This window comes from Hemitrygon akajei, chromosome 1 (assembly GCF_048418815.1).
Source record: "Hemitrygon akajei chromosome 1, sHemAka1.3, whole genome shotgun sequence".
In the NCBI taxonomy this organism is placed as follows: domain Eukaryota; kingdom Metazoa; phylum Chordata; class Chondrichthyes; order Myliobatiformes; family Dasyatidae; genus Hemitrygon; species Hemitrygon akajei.
In genome coordinates this window covers 214,050,905-214,069,618 of record NC_133124.1, presented here as the reverse complement: position 1 = coordinate 214,069,618, position 18,714 = coordinate 214,050,905, and the positions used below count along the sequence as shown (strand labels likewise).

The 18,714-nt window shown below is 41.7% G+C and overlaps 1 protein-coding gene and 1 pseudogene across 1 annotated transcript; both read left to right on the top strand.

Annotated features, from left to right (window-relative positions):
• The first annotated feature begins 479 nt into the window (after positions 1-479).
• Positions 480-918, top strand: LOC140739790 (large ribosomal subunit protein eL32-like; annotated as a pseudogene).
• Positions 919-8,477: 7,559 nt separating this feature from the next.
• purba (purine-rich element binding protein Ba) lies at positions 8,478-18,302 on the top strand. Its single transcript, XM_073060322.1, has one exon. It carries the CDS (start codon positions 8,524-8,526, stop codon positions 9,376-9,378), a length of 855 nt encoding a protein of 284 aa, XP_072916423.1. The 5' UTR covers positions 8,478-8,523; the 3' UTR covers positions 9,379-18,302.
• The last annotated feature ends 412 nt before the right edge of the window (positions 18,303-18,714 follow it).

The following is an 18,714-nucleotide window of genomic DNA, read 5'->3' as shown; positions in this document are numbered from 1 at the left end:
GGAGGGGAATGGTTAACTCTGTACCCCATTGTCCATCAGGTCTATTCATCACTCATAACAAGGGGTAGTAACTGTTCCTGAACCTGGTGGTGAGGCCTGAGGCTCCTGTACCTTCCACCTGATGGCGGCAGCAGCAAGAAGAGAGCATGACCTGAGTGGTGGGGATCTCTGATGGATGCTGCTTTCCTATGACAACACTCCATGTAAATGTGCTTAATGGTGGGGAGGACTTTAGCCATGATGGACTCAGCCTTATCCACTACATTTTGTAGGATTTTCCATTCAAGGGCATATTACTGTTTCCATAAATGTTGCAAAATGACTGCTGAAACTAGGAGGACAGGTAGCCAAATTTCCAGGAAACTAAAATGGGGAAGACTGGTCATCTTTACAATATCTACTCTGATAATAAGTTAGCAGTCGCTGCTGCTGATATAGTTCCCAGCAGGCCTTGTGTGCCTCTTTTGCATTGAGGCTTCTCAGTTACCATGGCTGCCCTAAGACCTCTTACCAAGCCTAATATTGTGAGGAAACGCAGGAAGAAGTTCATCCGTCACCAGTTAGATCTCTACGTGAAAATTGCGCGTAATTGGCTGAAAGCAAGGGGTATTGACAATAGAGCTCACCAGAGATTTAAGGGTCAGATCCTTATGCCAAACATTGGTTATGGCAGCAACAAGAAGACCAAGCACATGTTACCCTTGGGATTCAAAAAAATTCTTGGTTCACAATGTGAAGGAGCTGGAGGTTCTGATGAGCAACAAGACATATTGTGCTGAGATTGCTCACAATGTCTCTTCCAAAAACTGCAAGACAATTGTGGAGAGGACAGCCCAGCTTGCTATCAAGATCACCAATCCCAATGCCAGGTTATGCCGTGAAGAGAATGAATAGCCTTCTCACTGAACTACATCTAATTCTTTAATAAAATGTTTAAAATTTTAAAAAAAGATAATAAGGTAGCAAGACAAGATGACAGTTGAGGGAAAGAAAAGCAGCTCCAAAAGAAACAAAGGCTCACACCATCAGCCTGCTAGAGGTAATGTGTTGTATTGATGAGGGCAAAGTGGTCAGGATTGTCAACCTGGACTTTATTAAGGCCTCTGACAATATCCTACAGACTAGGAGACCAGTCAGAAGGTCATAGCACATAATAGCCAATGCAAGTTGACAAATTGGATCCAAAACTAGCTTGTAAATATGAGGTAGAGATGTAGGAGTTTTTTTTTTGGGGGGGGGGGGGGGAGGGAGAGAAGACTAGAAGCCTGTGACAAGTGATGTACTACAGTAATCGTGCTGGGACTGTTCCTGCATCTACAATTTGAATGTCACAGTGACAGCTATGATTAGTAAGTTTGGAGAACGCAGTAATTGTGGATGATGAGAGTGTAGTTATTCCCAAACACAAGAAAATCTGCAGATGCTGGAAATCCAAGCAGCTTAGCAGGCCAGGCAGCATCTATGGAAAAGAGCAAACAGCTGATGTTTTGGGCCGTGACATCCTGATGAAGGGTTTCAGCTGAAATGTCAACTGTTTACTCTTTTCCATAGATTGTCTTCTGAGCCCTCTCCAATGCAAGCAGATTATTTCTTGGCTATGGGGCCCAAAACCGTTCCAAATGTGCTCTGACCAATGCCTTGTAAAGCCTCAGAATTGTATCTTTACTTTAATATTCTAGTTCTCATTTGCCTTCCTCACCACTGACTTAACCTGCAAGTTAACTGTTGGAAATCCTGCACTAGGACTTCCAAGACCTATTACACTTCCAATTTTTGAATTTTCTCCCCATGTAATAAAAAACCCCAGCTGTTTTTACCTTCTATCAAAATGCATCCATTTCCTGATGTGGTATTCCATCTACTGCCACTTCACGCATTCTCCTAATCTCTCCAAGACCTTCTGCAGACTCCCTGTTTCAACACTACCTGCCCCTCCACCTATATGAGTATCATCTGCAACTTGGCCACTGAGCCATTAATTCTGTCATCCAAATCATTAACAAATTGGAAGTAGCAGACCCAACAATGACCCCTGTGAAACATCACTAGACACCAGTAGCCAACCAGAAAAGGTCCCTATTATTCCTGCTCTTGCCTCCTGCCAGTCAGCAAATCTTCTACCCAGGCTAGTATCTGTCCCATATCCTGCAAGCTATTTTGTTACATAGCTTCATGTTGCACCTTGTTAAAGGCCTTCTGAAAATCCAAGTAAACAACATCCACTTTGTCTATCCCACCTGTTCTTTCTTCAAAGAATTCCAACAGATTTGTCAGATAAGATTTCTTCCAACAAAATGTTGGAAACAATGCTAATTTCCATCTATTATCATGTGCCTGCAAGTACCCCCAAAACCTCATTCTTAATAATGAACTCCAACATCTTGCCAACCACTGAAGTTGGCCTAACTAACCTATGATTTCCTGTCTTATGCCTCTTCCCTTCAAGAGTGGAGTGACTTTTTCAAATTTTCCAGTCTTCCAGAACTATTTCAGAATGTAGTGATTCTTGAAAATCAGTAATAATGCCTCCAATCTCCTCAGTTAACTTTTTCAGAATCCTGAGTTGTAGTCCATCGGGTCCAGGTGACTTATCTACCTTCAGACTTTCAACTTCTCAAGCAGCTTAGTTCCTCAGTACTCCTTAGGAATTGGCAAGTCAGGCTGTATCTATGTAAGGGAATATCATGCGGAGACCCTGTATCAGGTCTGGAAAGGAAGGGGGCAGAAGGAAACTGATCTGATCTGTCCCAATGTTAATAAGGATTGTCTGAGGCAATCCTTTCAGTTGACTATTCCACAACACCTCTCCCTCATTGAATTCTGTGTAGAGAACATCTTTGACCACAAATCAGTTAACAGTGGTCAGCCTGAAGTGTTATCAGAGACCTCTAGGAAAGAAGACTGAGGGTTCTTTGGGGGTAAAAGTCAAAAATGTTGCAATGATGCAAGTCTGGAATTTTTTTTTACAGAAAATGCTGGAAATACTCAGCCGCTTGGGCCATGTGGAAGGAGAAAGGGCTGACATTTAAGGCCAAAGGTCTGTTTCTCTACCCACAGTTGAAGTCTACCCTGAGTATTTAGTTTTTAGTTCAGATCCTTATGAGATGGTTGAGTGAGAGAACTGTCATGGCAGAATGCCTGTCTCAAAGCCTTTTGTGTGTGCTTTGAAAGGGAGAACACAACTACAGCTGTGAAGATCCCTGCTGCACCTGATGACCCTGTGATCTCCGTCTCAGAGGCTGATGTTAGGCTGTCTTTAAAGAGTGAACTCTCATAAGGCGCAAGGTCCTAGAAGACATAGACATAGAAAATAGGTGCAGGAGTAGGCCATTTGGCCCTTCGAGCCTGCACCACCATTCAGGATGATCATGGCCGATCATCTAACTCAGAAACCTGTACCTGCTTTCTCTCCATACCCCGATCCCTTTAGCCACAAGGGCCATATCTAACTTCCTCTTAAATATAGCCAATGAACCGGCCTCAACTGTTTCCTGTGGCAGAGAATTCCAGATTCACCATTCTCTGTGTGAAGAAGTTTTTCCTTATCTCGGTCCTGATGGAGTACCTGGTAAGGCTCTGAAAACCTGTGCCAACCAACTAGCAGGAGTATTTAAGGACATTTTCAACCTCTCACTGCTACGGGCAGAAGTTCCCACTTTCTTCAAAAAGGCAACAATTATACCAGTGCCTAAGAAGAATAATGTGGGCTGCCTTAATGACTATTGCCTGGCAGCACTCACATCGACAGTGATGAAATGCTTTGGGGTTGCTCATGTCTTCTACGCCCAGTTTGAGGCAGAAAATGATGTGCCAGCGAGGCAGTCCACCCCTCCTACAAATGACCAGGTGCTGTGTCTCACCGTGGCCGATGTGAGAAGAACCCTGTGCAGGGTCAACCCACGGAAGGCTGCTGGACCAGACAACATCCCTGGTAGAGTACTCAGAGGATGTGCAGACCAGTTAGCAGATGTTCTCACTGACATCTTCAACATCTCCCTGAGCAGTGCCACCGTTCCAACGTGCTGCAACACACAGCTCGAATCACATCATCAAGTTCGCTGATGACATGACCGTGGTGGGTCTCATCAGCAAGAACAACGAGTCAGCTTACAGAGGAGGTGCAGCAGCTAATGGACTGGGGCAGAGCCAACAACCTGTCTCTGAATGTGAACAAAACAAGAAATGGTTGTTGACTTCAGGAGGGCACAGAGCGACCACTCCCTGCTGAACATCGATGGCTCCTAGGTAGAGATCGTAAAGAGCACCAAATTTCTTGGTGTTCACTTGATGGAGAATCTCACCTGGTCCCTCAACACCAGCTCCATAGTAAAGAAAGCCCAGCAGCCTCTCTACTTTCTGCGAAAGCTGAGGGAAGTCCATCTCCCACCCCCATCCTCATCACATTCTACAGGGGTTGTATTGAGAGCATCCCGAGCAGCTGCATCACTGCCTGGTTCGGAAATTGTACCATCTCGGATCGCAAGACCCTGCAGCGGATAGTGAGGTCAGCTGAGAATTTCACCAGGGTCTCTCTTCCTGCCATCACAGACATTTAAACTACACGCTGCATCCACAAAGGAAACAACATTATGAAGGACCCCATGTACCTCTCATACAAACTCTTCTCCCTCCTGCCATCTGGGAAAAGGCTCTGAAGCATTTGGGCTCTCACAACCAGACTATGTAACAGTTTCTTCCCAAGTTATCCGACTCCTCAATACCCGAAGCCTGGACTGACACCTTGCCCTACTGTCCTGTTTATTTATTGTAATGCCTGCACTGTTTTTGTGCACTTTATGTAGTCCAGTGTAGGTCTGTAGTCTAGTGTAGCTTTCTGTGATTTTATGTAGTTCAGTCTAGTTTTTGTACTGTCATGTAACACCATGGTCCTGAAAAACATTGTCTCATTTTTACTATGTACTGTACCAGCAGTTATGGTCGAAATGACAATAAAAGTGACTTGACTTGATGACTATACTGAACTCCTACCTCAGCAAGGACCTGGACCCATTGCAATTTGCCTATCACCACAATAGGTCAATGGCAGATGCAACCTCATAGTTCTTCACATGGCTTTAGACCACCTGGACAGCATAAACTCCTATGTCAGCATGCCGTTCATCCACTTTAGCTCAATTTAATACCCTCATTCCCACAATCCTGATTGAGAAGTGACAGAACCTGGGCCTCTGTACTTCCCTCTAATTGGATCCTCAACTTCTTAACCGGAAGACTGCAATCTGTGCAGATTGGTGATAGCATATCCTCCTCACTGATGATCAACACTGATGCACCTCAGGTGTGTGCTTAGCCCACTGCTCTGCCCTCTATATACACATGACTGTGTGGCTAGGCATAGCTCAAATACCATCTATAAATTTGCTGATGATACAACATTGTTGGTAGAATCTCAGGTGGTGACGAGGGCTTACAGGATTGGTGCTGCAGTAACACCCTGGCACTCGATGTCAGTAAGATGAAAGAGCTGATTGTGGACTTCAGGAAGGGTAAGCTGAAGGAACACATACCAATCCTTGTAGAGGGATCAGAAGTGGAGAGTGTGCAGTTTCAAGATCCTGGGTGTCAAGATCTGAGGATCTAACCTGGTCCCAACATATCAATGTAGTTATAAAGAAGGCAAGACAGCAGCTATACTTTATTAGGAGTTTGAAGAGATTTGGTATGTCAACGAATACACTCAAACTTCTATAGTTGTACAGTGGAGAGCATTCTGACAGGCTGCATCACTGTCTGGTATGGAGGGGCAACTGCACAGGACCGAAAGAAGCTCCAGAAGGTTGTAAATCTAGTCAGCTCCATCATGGCTACTAGCCTACAAAGTACCCAGGACATCTTCAGGGAGTGGTGTCTCAAACAGGCAGCATCCATTATTAAGAACCTCCAGCACCCAGGGCATGCCCTTTTCTCGCGTTACCATCAGGAAGGAGGTACAGAAGCCTGAAGGCACATACTCAGTGATTCAGGAACAGCTTCTTCTCCTCCGCCATCCCATTCCTAAATGGTCATTGAACCCTTAGACACCACCTCACTTTATATTATATAGTATTTCTGTTTCTGCACATTTTTAATCTATTCAATATGTAATTGATTTACTTGTTTATTATATTATTTATTTTATGTATTTTTTTCTCTTCTATGTATTGCATTGAACTGCTGCTGCTAAGTTAACAAACGTCACGTCACATGCCGGTGATAATAAACCTGATTCTGAATACCTCTAGTTAGAGGCACAGCATGGAATAGGTCTTCCAGCCCTTCAACTTTTGCTGTCCCGGCAATCCCTCAACCATGATTAATCCTTACCTAATCAGTCGACAATTTACAATGACCAATTTACTTACTCAGTATGTCTTTGCACTGAGGAAAACCCACGTACAAAGATGCCTTAGAGTGGAGCTGGTAACTCCAGAACACCCCAAGCTGTAACAGCATTGCACCAGCCATCAAAACTTCCAAATAGGCAGGAAAAACCTCGATCACTCAGTCACAAGAAAGCCTCATCCAGTAGGCCTTTCACATATGGTCTGAGTACTAGCCACCCTGTACTAAAGTTGTTTACTTTTTATGCAAGGGCTACAGAGTAGTGGACTCAGCTGATTCCATCATTGGTACAGTTCTCATTACCAATGAGAACTTCTACAAGAGGCAATTGTCTCAAAGGTGACATTTATCAGAACCCTACCATTCTGTGCCACTGAAATGCCACTCAGGGACTTGTGCTAATATTTTGTGACTGTACTGTGTCATAACTATATGTACTGTTTTGTACCAGAGTCCCACAGCAATGATGTTTCAGTTAGCTGAATGAATATGGCTGAATGACAATGAACCTTAACTTGAAATGCTAATATCATGGCGGTTATGGGAGCCTGAAGACCAAGGCTCCCATCAGGCTTCCGAACTCAACTGAAAAACTTTACACAACCACAGGCTGTTTCTTTTTTCTCTAAATTTGTATTAGTGTATGTTTATTCTTTAAATGATATAACATGTTAATTTATTAACTTTGTCATGTTTATATTGTACTGTGCTGTTGCTGTAAAAACATTTTCATGACATTTATATCTGCTGCACAATTGCCTATGAAAGGGAAGGGGAGGAGCACATGATGGGCAGGTAAGAGAGGGAAATGGGGTGGGGGGAGGGCAATTATCATAAGTTTGAGAAATCGATGTTCATGCTTCCAGGTTGGAGGCTACCCAGACTGAATATAAGGTGGTTCCTCCAATCTGAGTGTGGCTGCAGCATGCCAGTAGCAAAGACTATGGACTGACAAGTTGGAACGGGAAGTATAACTGAAATCGGTGCCCACTGGGAAATCCTGTTTTAGTGGCAGACAGGTAATGCTGAAATTGGTACCCCATCCCCAAGAGCCTTTGGCATCACATATTACAGAAACAAGCCCTTTGGCCCAACTGGTCCATCCTGACCAAGATTCTATCTATGCTAGTCCTATTTGCCCATGTTTAGCCCATATCCCTCCTTTCTTACCCAAGTAAATTTTAAATGTTGCTAATGCCTCCATCATGTCCTTTGGCAGCTCATTCCATATACTGACTACTCCTGGCTGTAAAAAGTTGATACTCAAGTTCCTGTTAAATCGCTCCCATCTCATCCTAAACCTATGCACAAGGCTGCATTTTGCCTTGTCCCTGAAGGACAACTTGTTCTGTAATGCCAATGAGTTTTAGGCAAACCAGATATCATTTGTTGCTGAGCTTGGGAACAACCCTTGCAGTTGAGTACAAACCTCTGCAAATACCTGATAAAGGCATATTCCCGAAAGAGCTAGTCTATGTTCTCACTCCCAGTGCATTTGTCCTGACAACAACACAAGTCTATTTGTGAACTTCCTGTAAATATCCCCTTCTCCATTCCTGCTTCCCTCTCACATTATCTCCACATCTGCCTATCACCTCCATCTGGTGCTCCTCTTCCTTCCCTTTCGTCCATGGTCTTCCGTCCTTTCTCTCGCACCAACTTCCCAGCTCTTTACTTCACCCACCCCGATCCCAGATTCAACTATCTCCTTGTATTACCCGGCCCCCAACCTTCTTACTGCCTTCTCCATTTCCTTTCCAGTCCTGATGAAGGGTCCCGGCCCGAAATGTTGACTGTTTATTCCCACCTGCTTGACCTACTGAGCTCCTCCAGCATCTTCTGTGTATTACTGCAGATCTTTAGCACCTCTGGTTTAATTACCTGAAATTGTGTATTTTAAAAATAAAACAACAAAATTATTTGCTTTATGCTTAAGTTGTTTTGGGGTTTCAGATTACGTACTTTTATGCTGAATAAAGGATATTAATAGAAGTGGACCAACCTTCCCGCTCGGGCAAGTTCAGACTTTCCCGCGCCCGCAAGGGACGACGCGCGTGCGCGCGCCTCCCGCCGTCCAAGTGTCTCCACGCGGACGGCGTGCGCAGCCCCGCCAGAACAGAGATCTCGCGAGGTCGGGCCGCCGCTCGGAGGGAGAGAGAGAGGGAAGGCTGGTGGCTTAAGATGGCGGAGGGAGACAGCGGGAGCGAGCGAGGTGGTGGGGGCGGCGGCGGCGGCGGAGGAGGCGGCCTCCTGCCGCAGCAACAGCAGCAGGAGACCCAGGAACTGGCCTCCAAGCGGGTGGACATCCAGAACAAGCGATTCTACCTGGATGTGAAGCAGAACGCCAAGGGCCGCTTCATCAAGATCGCCGAGGTGGGCGCGGGAGGCAACAAGAGCCGGCTGACGCTGTCCATGGCCGTGGCGGCCGAGTTCCGCGACTACCTCGGCGACTTCATCGAGCATTACGCACAGCTCGGGCCCTCGGACTCAGACTCGGGCGCCGGCCTAGGCTCGGATGAGCCGCGGCGAGCTCTCAAGAGCGAGTTCTTGGTACGGGAGAACCGCAAGTACTACATGGACCTGAAGGAGAACCAGCGGGGCCGCTTCCTACGCATCCGCCAGACCTTAAATCGAGGCCCCGGCTTGGGGGGCACGCAGGGCCAGACCATCGCCCTGCCGGCCCAAGGCCTCATCGAGTTCAGGGACGCGCTGGCCAAACTCATCGATGACTACGGCGTGGATGACGAGCCGTGCGGCCAGGCCGAGCTGCCCGAGGGTACGTCCATCACGGTGGACAGCAAGCGCTTCTTCTTCGACGTGGGCTCCAACAAGTACGGCGTGTTCATGCGGGTGAGCGAGGTGAAGCCTTCGTACAGAAACTCCATCACCATCCCTTACAAAGCCTGGTCCAAGTTCGGTAGCGCCTTCAGTAAGTACGCCGAGGAGATGAAGGAGATCCAGGACAAGCACCGGGACAAAATGCTCTTCGAGAGGCGAGCTGACGAGTCCGATGGGGAGGATGTGGACGACGACTGAAGCTTTTGAGTAAAAGACGAAACAAATACAAAAACCACGAAAATAGAGCAAATTGTATCGATTGAGAAGAAAAGGTTTTTAAAAAAATGTTTTAATGAATAAATTGGTGTTGTGTCGATTGCAAAGAAAGACGTTTAAAAAAATCTTTAAAAGAACAAATTGGGTCGATTGCAAAGAAGATTTACAAAACAAAACCTCGAGAAAAAGTTTTGAATAGTATTTTTTGGGAAACGCAGTTACATAAGTGAATGCATCTTCTGAGGAAGAAGGAAAATACTTGCATTAAGTATTTATGCATATTCGTGAAAAGAGCGAAAATGAGGCAAGCTCTTCTCGGAGATGTTGGATGATCGATTCGTTGCAAAATACACACTGTTATTTGTGGAAAAGCGTCGTATCACTGAACCATCAGCAATTCAAAAGAAAATAAAAGATTTGTTGGCGTAACCAAAAGTTTTAAAGGAAAAGAAACAAGTTACAAGATATGACCTCAACCTGGGGAGAAAATGATTTAAAGAGCCACCATCAAGTCACTGAAGCCAGCAACACTTCGAAGTTCTTTTCGTATATTAAAAATTCTTATGGAAGTTTTTTTAATTATTTTAAATACTGGACAATCAAGAGTCATTTTTAAAATTTGTTTTCATTCTAAATATTTCAAATATATTTGATAAAACTGTCGTTCCTGATGTAGAAAATTAATGTTTTTAAATATAATCAAAAAATGGCTTGACTTGTTCAATAGCATAATACACAGTGCTAGTTCCACATGAGATCTACTTCCAGGGTTACATGTGACTGCAATGTCTCCATTAGAGAGTAATAAGGCCCATCTTGTATAGTTGTGCATTTCTTCCCCACCCCAGTGTTTTTTGTCAGTGTTACGTGTATTTTGTATTTCTGTTGCAGTGTAAATCATCAAAAATTCTACCAGTGTGAACTTGTTACCCTTGTAGTAGAGACTGCTTGTAACTAGCCCAGGTGCTATTGTCGAAAACAAACGGCATGTCAAGCCTTGTAAGAGATGCTCTATAGTTTTCTGTTTTAGTTTTACTTAAGTCAGTTATCCACGACGTACGATCTGACTTTTCCAGACTTGAGAATGTGCATTTGCTTATAAGTAGAATAATTGTATAAAAAAAATTCACTGAACCACAATTTCCCAAGAAACATTATTTATGCACACAAAATTCTTTGCCATTGGGCAGGATAGATGAGAACTAAAATTATTAACCATAGCAAAAACCGGCGCAAAGGAAAGGGGTCATACAGCCGTTTGCTGTTTGTTTTTTCCATTTTATGTCGTGCAGGAATTTAGGCTTTTAATGTTATTTTTTTTAAGCTGTATTTATTTATTAGAAACAGTAATTATATTTTGCAGTATTTTCCCTCTAAAGACTCTGGATTGTGCTATTAGAGCAAATAACTGGAGCATTTTCCTGCCGATTGACCCAAGTTGCCGGTGAGTCTGATATAAACATTTGTCACATATTTGAAGAATATTGCATTATATGTGCATCCATTATAGGCCGCTCATTATTCTTTATCTGCAATATAATTTTAAACTGTTCAATATCCCCCTAAGTGAGCTGTCAAAGTTGTGATGTGTTGTCCAATTGCATTTAAATATGAGTGGGGTTGGGAGGGGGGTGGTGTGAGTGCGTCGAAGGGTCGGAATTAAAGCCAGGATGTTCAGATATCACTTTTTGCAATCAAACAGCTTTCAGTTTGAATGTATTCTGATGTAAACAATATCTGGACTGAAAGAAATAATTAACCTCTTGCCAGCTAGCAATCAAGGATAACTGGGAGAAGCTGCTAGGCAAAATGTGTATGTGTGTGTATATGTATATATAGATATATAATACTGGTGGTGATGAGAATACCTCCACCAGATTGGTCCTTACACTTTGCATATTTTGGTTTCGCGTGCTACTGAATTGGTTCATGGGTGATGGAAAGTAAGTTGCAAATGTCATACTCGGTTTTTAGATTGCAATTAACACGAGATAGCTTACGACATCCAATAACTGTAAAATGATGCTCATTTTGAGTACCACAATCACACCTGTTTGGTGCAGTGATATCACCCAGTTCTAAACATGATTGGACAAGGGTGATAACATTTGCTCTTAAGGTAGAGGGAAATTTTCTTTCATAGTGAGCTTGTGAATACAAAATTTGAAGCTTGGTGATCTTTGTTCTGAGGAGAATTTAAGAGCCAGGTTACTTGTGGACTATATTCTGTTTTCTGATCATCTGCTTGCCCAGTTTGTAGTGTCACTTTTGTTTTTAAAACTTACTAGAAATTAAAATATCCAAAGTGAAAGGTCCACTTATTTTCCACAGTGAAGAAAATATACCAAAAGGCATGCTGCATTGCCTCATTTATCAACCTCAGTAACTTTTCCACGAGCTCAAAGTGTTTCCTTGTAACAGTAAGGCTGCTATTCCATCCTCTGCATTCGCAGCAAAGTGACAATATTGGGGGGGGGGGGGTGTGGGGAGGGAATGCTGGTTTATTTCTTCACGGTGGATAATGAATTTTAAAAAGGATTTTGTTAATGTTGGGTTTTTTAACTTCCTTCTGCTTTTGTAGACATAGGGCTATATTTTTACAAAATTAACGTAGATTCATTTTATGGCCTTTTTTAAAAATTAAAACTCGTTGAAAATTATTGAGCCATTGGGCTGTTTTACTCCATTGTGGCTGTTGAGTTGCAAGGCGATTGAGCTAGATTGATAACATTCCATGTTTTTTAGGCATTGCTCCATGAAAGATGCTGTTAGAATTGATACAGGCAAGCATGAGATTGGAAATCCTTGCTTGTTTGAGTAGGTGCAATGAAACGGGAGATACTCTTCATCCGTTGCTCATTTCTTAGAAATAGTAGTGCACTAACTAGGGGAAATGAAAGTGAGATTTGTGACATAGTGAGAGGAGCTTTCCTTGTGATACTATGGGAATGCAATCATAATCCTATTACAATCTCTAGTGAATGTTGGATTTTCTCTCTACAAATCTCTCTCCCAATTCCCAGTGAGTGACCATTTGCTGTAGTAGTGGGAGATGTCATTCTGGGTGGTACAGGTGGGTTTGATCTGAGTTTGAAAGTACTGTTTTGACCTCGCCATTAACGAGGCTGCATATAAATAGGACTTGGGCATATCCACTTTCAGAAGAAATATTTTCAGTTTGTTGGTTCATGGGCATTTTATTTGAGTAGTTTAGGAAACTTAACTTCCCACAGTGGGAAGTAATTCCAGATAGAAACAATTTGATTAGCTATGGGTCTGGATAAATGTCCGTTTCTCATTTGTCCCACTCTTATAATATGGACCAATTTAGACGTCATGCACAATTAACAAAGCTAACTGAACTTCCATGGTCCAGATGCTGTATAAAGAAACCAATCAAATTTGATTGTCTTAAACTGTGTGGAAACAAAGCAGAATGAAGTTATATCTCTCATTAGACAAACCTTTTCAGAATCCAGTTTATGAATCGAGGGAGGGTGGGGTTGGGTGGGGGGAAGGGAGAGTAGTAAACTTTGTAGATACGTGTACTTAAACCGGAAGTGAAGAGAGCTACAGTTAAATTTGCTGTATTTCAGAAGTACTGTAGCCCTTGTATTGAGAACTAATGTATAGAAAAGGGTTTTGTGGTTATTAATGTTCCCCAGTCTTTATGGGATAGCGTGCTTTCATCATAAATTGAATTTATAAGCAGAGAGGCCATTGCCTTCACACACCAAAGTGGCTCCCTGTTGAGTATTTGGAGTTGATGTAGAGCTCCCCAGCCTGGTGCTTTATTATAAATTATCAAAATGTGTAGCCATAGCATTTTATTAATAAGGTAATTTTCCATAGGTTGTTAAAAGGAAATTGTGGTTATTGGTGCAAAATATTGAAAATACGTTTTTGAAAGAACCTAATCATTTCAGATGTCCATGCCTATTTATACATAGTGCATTTCTGGTTTGGACACAGCACTGAAATTAAAATTATCCATGTTAGTATTATTTCTGTTCCCCTGAAGTTATTTTATCTTAACTCCTGTGTAAGACTTTCCAATCCTTTTTTTGGTTCTCTCAATTCTGTGCTCATCAGGTTGGGCTGCTAGTGATTCAGGGTGAGGAGCCTCTTTAGTTTTTGTGGTATGGCCAATCTTGTGATTATCATGATATGACCTCTGGCCAATGCAGTGATTATCTCTCATCAAGACTGCTTAGAAATGTTTCCATTCCTTTCGAGGGTGAGATGCTTCTGTTTGCAGATGGCTGGTCTGCTGTCTTGAATAAATACTCCCAAATTGATACTAACACAGGTTCCCCATTCAACAACAGATAAAACATTTTGATTAGCTTTTGGTTGCTCTGCAAGAGAGCAGTGATTTAGAATTTAGTCATTTTCTCATCATGACAGATGCCTCAACCTTTAGGCATAATTGCTAAGCAATGGCACAGACATTTTGTCATGATGTCTAATGATAGTGAAGTAAGCTTTTACCTGCATTTATCAAAATTGATAATGAAGAAGTACGGGCTTGAAAAATAATATTTGTGCTGAATTTTGACATCTGGAGAGGCACCAGTACATGTCGTTGGTGGAAAAGTAGCCTAGACGTGTAAAAAAAAAAAGAGAACAGTTGATGAATTCTGGTTATTTGTAACTAAAATTACTTTTGTTTAAAATTCTCTAGTTTTAATTATCTCTACTTTTCCTTCTATTTCAAGTATTTCAAAATTAACTAGCTTAAATCCAATCAGCCCCTTTCCTTCTGAACTGTTCCTGTAAAGTCACAAGTTTTGATGGACCAGTCCCACTCTACATCTATTAGAGTTGCATTGGTTTGGCCTCTGTCACTGAGGAATTGTCTAGAACCATGTGCATGGACCAAGATGCTGCTGCATTGTTTGAGTGTATTGGACAAATAGTGATTGTGATATCCGCGTTGTCTCTGAAAGCCCTGTTGCTGGTACTCATTGGTTGAAGATCGGGAGGGTTAAATGTGAGCTAGTAACTGAAACCTCTTGCCCTGCAGCACTAATACATAATCTATCTGTACAAGGTAGCAATTCAGTATATGTGTTCACTGCCTTCTTTAGGGTTAAGACTCTGGTGTCTGCATTCTTTGTTTTAGCCATAGTTCGTTGAGGATACTCATCTTTAGCATGGTGCTCCAGTTCCTTCCCATTGCATTGTTGTGTGATAATGATATTTTGCAATAGAAAAGTAAAATGGATGCCAGAGTCCAGCAACTGCCTCGGTACTTTCCCGCTCATTGGTCTCTACCAATTGATTGTATAAACTACGTTTCCCTGTTTCCCAGGACCACTCCCACGTAAGCAATTGGTACAAGCACCCTGTACTCAATCTTACTCGTGTAGGAGCAGCTCATTTAAATCATACTTGCTTGTATATGGCAGCAAAATAAAACAATTTGTATGTTAGCAGTCAGTAAATGGTTAAAACAATTAAACTGTCTTTGGTTTAAACCTGGAGGCAGTGGTCCTCATTCTTGGAGAACAGAAAATTTGCATAGTTAATGGTTATGTCTTAATTTTGTGAGTAACACTGATAGGAAGGGGGGCACGTTAGTCATGTAAAAAGATAGGTAACAAACTTTTATCTGTTTGCATGGCATGGCCAGAAACCTTCTCAGCATTTTGAAAGTAGTCAGTACCATTTAAGTTACCAGGTCCTCGATCGTCATGCTGGCGTACCATAGTTTCCCAAGTTTTCTTGGGCCTACCCAGCTGAGTTGGTTTTATAAAGCTGTGTGCCTAGCTACCTCTCTGGATTCCTTATGTATTTCACTTGAAAAAAAATGTACAGTCGCATCTGCTTGTATTGTTTTGCCATGTACATTAGACTCAGACTAATGCAGTTAAATTAGTGGCAAGATTTGTGAGAAGTCAATAGTTGCTTGGTGACAAAAATGATGAATATCTACATAATATAGTTAAATATGTACTGTGAGTTTTTTATATATAATTTTTTAATTGAGTTTGTTACCCACTTCTGATCATTACATGATGTATTGATGGTCCGTTTACTTAAAGGTCAAGGAAAAAGGCAGGCGTATATTTAACGGGATGAGATAAAATGGCAATGATTGAAAACTTTGCTTTTAAAATTGAATGATATTGTCTACTGACAATTTGAATTGTTGATACTTAGGAAAAGGGGAAAACATCATGGCCTTTTTCAAAATGAATTGCTAATCTTGATTGACAATCAGCAAGCCAGGCTTATATATGTATTTTGGTATCTGTCCCTACCTGCTGGTACTCCAGGAGCAAGTGCATCATTGTAGAAGGGCCACAAGTGGTTTGCCGCCCTCTAACTCCAACTCTGTCCTGCAAGCTGGTCGGATAATTAGAGCTGGAGTTAATTCTCTAACAGCACAATGCCAGAGCATGCAGACTTGCAGGTGGTTAACATAGCTCTGGATTATCTGTTAGAAGCTATGTTCAAAGGGTTTAATTGTCCACATTATATCTCTTACTCAGCAAGGTGATTTCATCCACTGGTATATTTTACAATAAGTGTTGCTTTGGGCTTATGAGGATAGAATTCACATTGGGTTTCCATAGTAGTGAGTATGGGCATCAGGAAGGGGACAAGATGGGGATTGGTTGGTGTTAATCTGAAAATCAGGAAATTGGGCAAGCTGTAGGTGTTAAAGCATCTGTGACCTGATAAATTCCTTGCCTTATGGAAGGGAAAGGATTGAATGTCCAGAAAGAATGTTTTTATAAATAGCTGGGACTCTACCCACATCCATGAAGTTAATGATGATACTTTAATTAAAAGTAACTAACAATGTGCAACCACTTAATTATTTTTTCAGTAGATAAAGACCATAAACTTTAAAGCAGACTCCCTTCACCTTGCAGGCTGTGTGTGTGTGTGTTTTCTCGCTACTTGTTGGAGAATCATGTTTACATACGACCTTGGATTAGTGAATTTGGGTAGATTCGTGTCCAACAATGGTTGTATAAAACTCACAAGCTATTAGATTTTGATGGCTGGCCCAAATTATTTTGGCTCTTATTTACAAGACTTTTGTTTAAACCTTAAAAAACTTTTACTTGACCTTTAAAATGGGCATTTTAATCACTTAACCTAAAAACACTAGTAGCTATAAAAAATTCTATTTGCAACTTATTTCAAGAAGATTAAACTTTGTTTTAACAAAATTGCCTTTTAAGTTCTAATCTACTCCATGTTTTGTTTGCTTGTAATGTTTGAAGTGCCTACTGTGCTGAATGGGAAATTTAGGCTTCCATAAAGCTTGGATGCATAGAGGAGTAATAGGGCATCTTTATTTCTGTCAGTTGCTTTGTTCTTGCACCCACTTTAGCTTAATGTAAAGAGATTGCTGCATTGAATTAAGTATTTCTAAATTTTCTATTCATAGTGTGGTAACTTGATCTATGAATGAAAGCATGAGCTGAAGCCTGATGCAACACAATTTGGGGGAAGGGGGTGTTAAAGGGAAGGTCTTGTGGGACTAACAAGGCATCGTAACTGTTAAACTATAGCCTGATTGAAACAATTAATTGAATATTGGAAATTTCTGGATTTGTATGCTAAATGCAATTTGATATACCGTCAAATTGGTTGGGCAGTGGACAAGGGAAGTTGCATTGTTGCTGTCCATCTATTTCCATGTTTGAACTTCAAATTGTATTTGCGAGTTAAAATCTATTACAAACTGTAGATCATTTTGCCTGACAAAATTTACTCCCTCTCCTACCCCAATTGCCAGAATTAACAGGCTCCTCCTGTTTGTAGGAACTTTTTTCAAACACTAACGTGACCACCCAGATGAGTTGGAAGCAGCTATTCTCGATTTGCATTGAGCGCCTTGCACTTTAATATAGCTCGTTTTAGTGTTGCGTCCCTCCCACGTGCCGCCTACCGCACATCCTGCCATTGTTTGCAGGGTAATTCAAATAGCGTTATGCCAATAAACGTATCTGTGCACAGACAAACAATAAGAGCACAAGAGGGCAGATTAAAATAAAATTGCCCCCGGTAGGGTAACTCAGGTGTGCAAGTGAACAGGCATCGTTTATAATGGGAGAAAGAAGTCCTGACGTACGAGCCTGTCTTTCCAGACAAATCTTTATTTTTTTACATGGAACATTGTTGAATTTGTGCAAAATAAAATATATTATATTCCATTTGAAATTTAAATGATTATAAAATACCACTGCATTTTGAGGCTGGGGGAGTATTTCCAGGTGGGTAAACCTACAAGACTACCCTCAGTCGCAAAATTTAGCACAGTGCAGTGAACTACAATCGTACTGCACGGGTCCAGTAGACCAGGGCATTTGAGAATTAGGACCTGACCAAGTTTGGTGGGATATGGCTAGGGTAGCTTGAGTGGTTTGGCCTTTGCAAAGATGCCCTTGTTTAACAAGTGCCACTTATTTAAACAAAACCATATGGTTTTTAATAAAAATTATGTCCCATTTTATTCCTCCCTTTGACTGAAGTGGGAATAAAATCAAGATCCCATATCGCTTTAGATTACAATTTTGTCCAATTGGTATCTGATATTAGGTCTTCATTGCTTTTTTTTTTGTTATGATGGGTTAAAGGTAAAGGGAGTGAGTGCTACCAAATTAAGCCTGTGGCTTTCCAAAAAAAAAGAAACCTTGTGGTTTTGATGTGTTGCCTCATAGAAAGAAATCCTAAATTGAGCAGTGACTTGCTGTTTGTAAAGTGTATCTGAAGCGTATTGTGCATGATGTTGCATGGGGAGTGCACAGATATTAATTCTGGGCTTGCACGCTGGTGTAAATGAGTGCTGCCTGTTGAACAGTGTGCAGTATTTATTCTCTAACTCAAGTTTTTGTTAACAATGATCCAACTTTATTTGTTACTAATAAAACCGGCATTACAAAGGAAGTGTTTCATTTTCAACGAGTGTTCTGCTGCAGCCATTTCATTGCGTTTGGTGATGCACATCACTGGTTTAGAACACACACACATCTCAACTATGCATAATAATTCATGGTGTAGTGCTGAGTTAGTCATCCTTGATATAGTTAGCATCCACTAGGGGTTCTTAGTACTCACTGATCTGATTATAGCAGCCACATGTTCCAACAATGACTTCACTTGGACGGGAGTGCACATATGGTGCTTTGTCAGTCCAGAATTTCTCACTCACTGAGTCGTGTCTAAATATCACGAAAGGCCAAAGCTTTCAAAAATTGTTTATAATGCTTCCCTCATTCGTAGATACATCCACAGAGATGAATGAAGTGTATATTTAAAATAGGTGCCTTGCAAATTTCTGCAGTAGGTCTCTGT

Bases quoted from the DNA above. Each gene is read 5' to 3' on its own strand.
- purba (XM_073060322.1), top strand. From the start codon at position 8,524: ATGGCGGAGGGAGACAGCGGGAGCGAGCGAGGTGGTGGGGGCGGCGGC.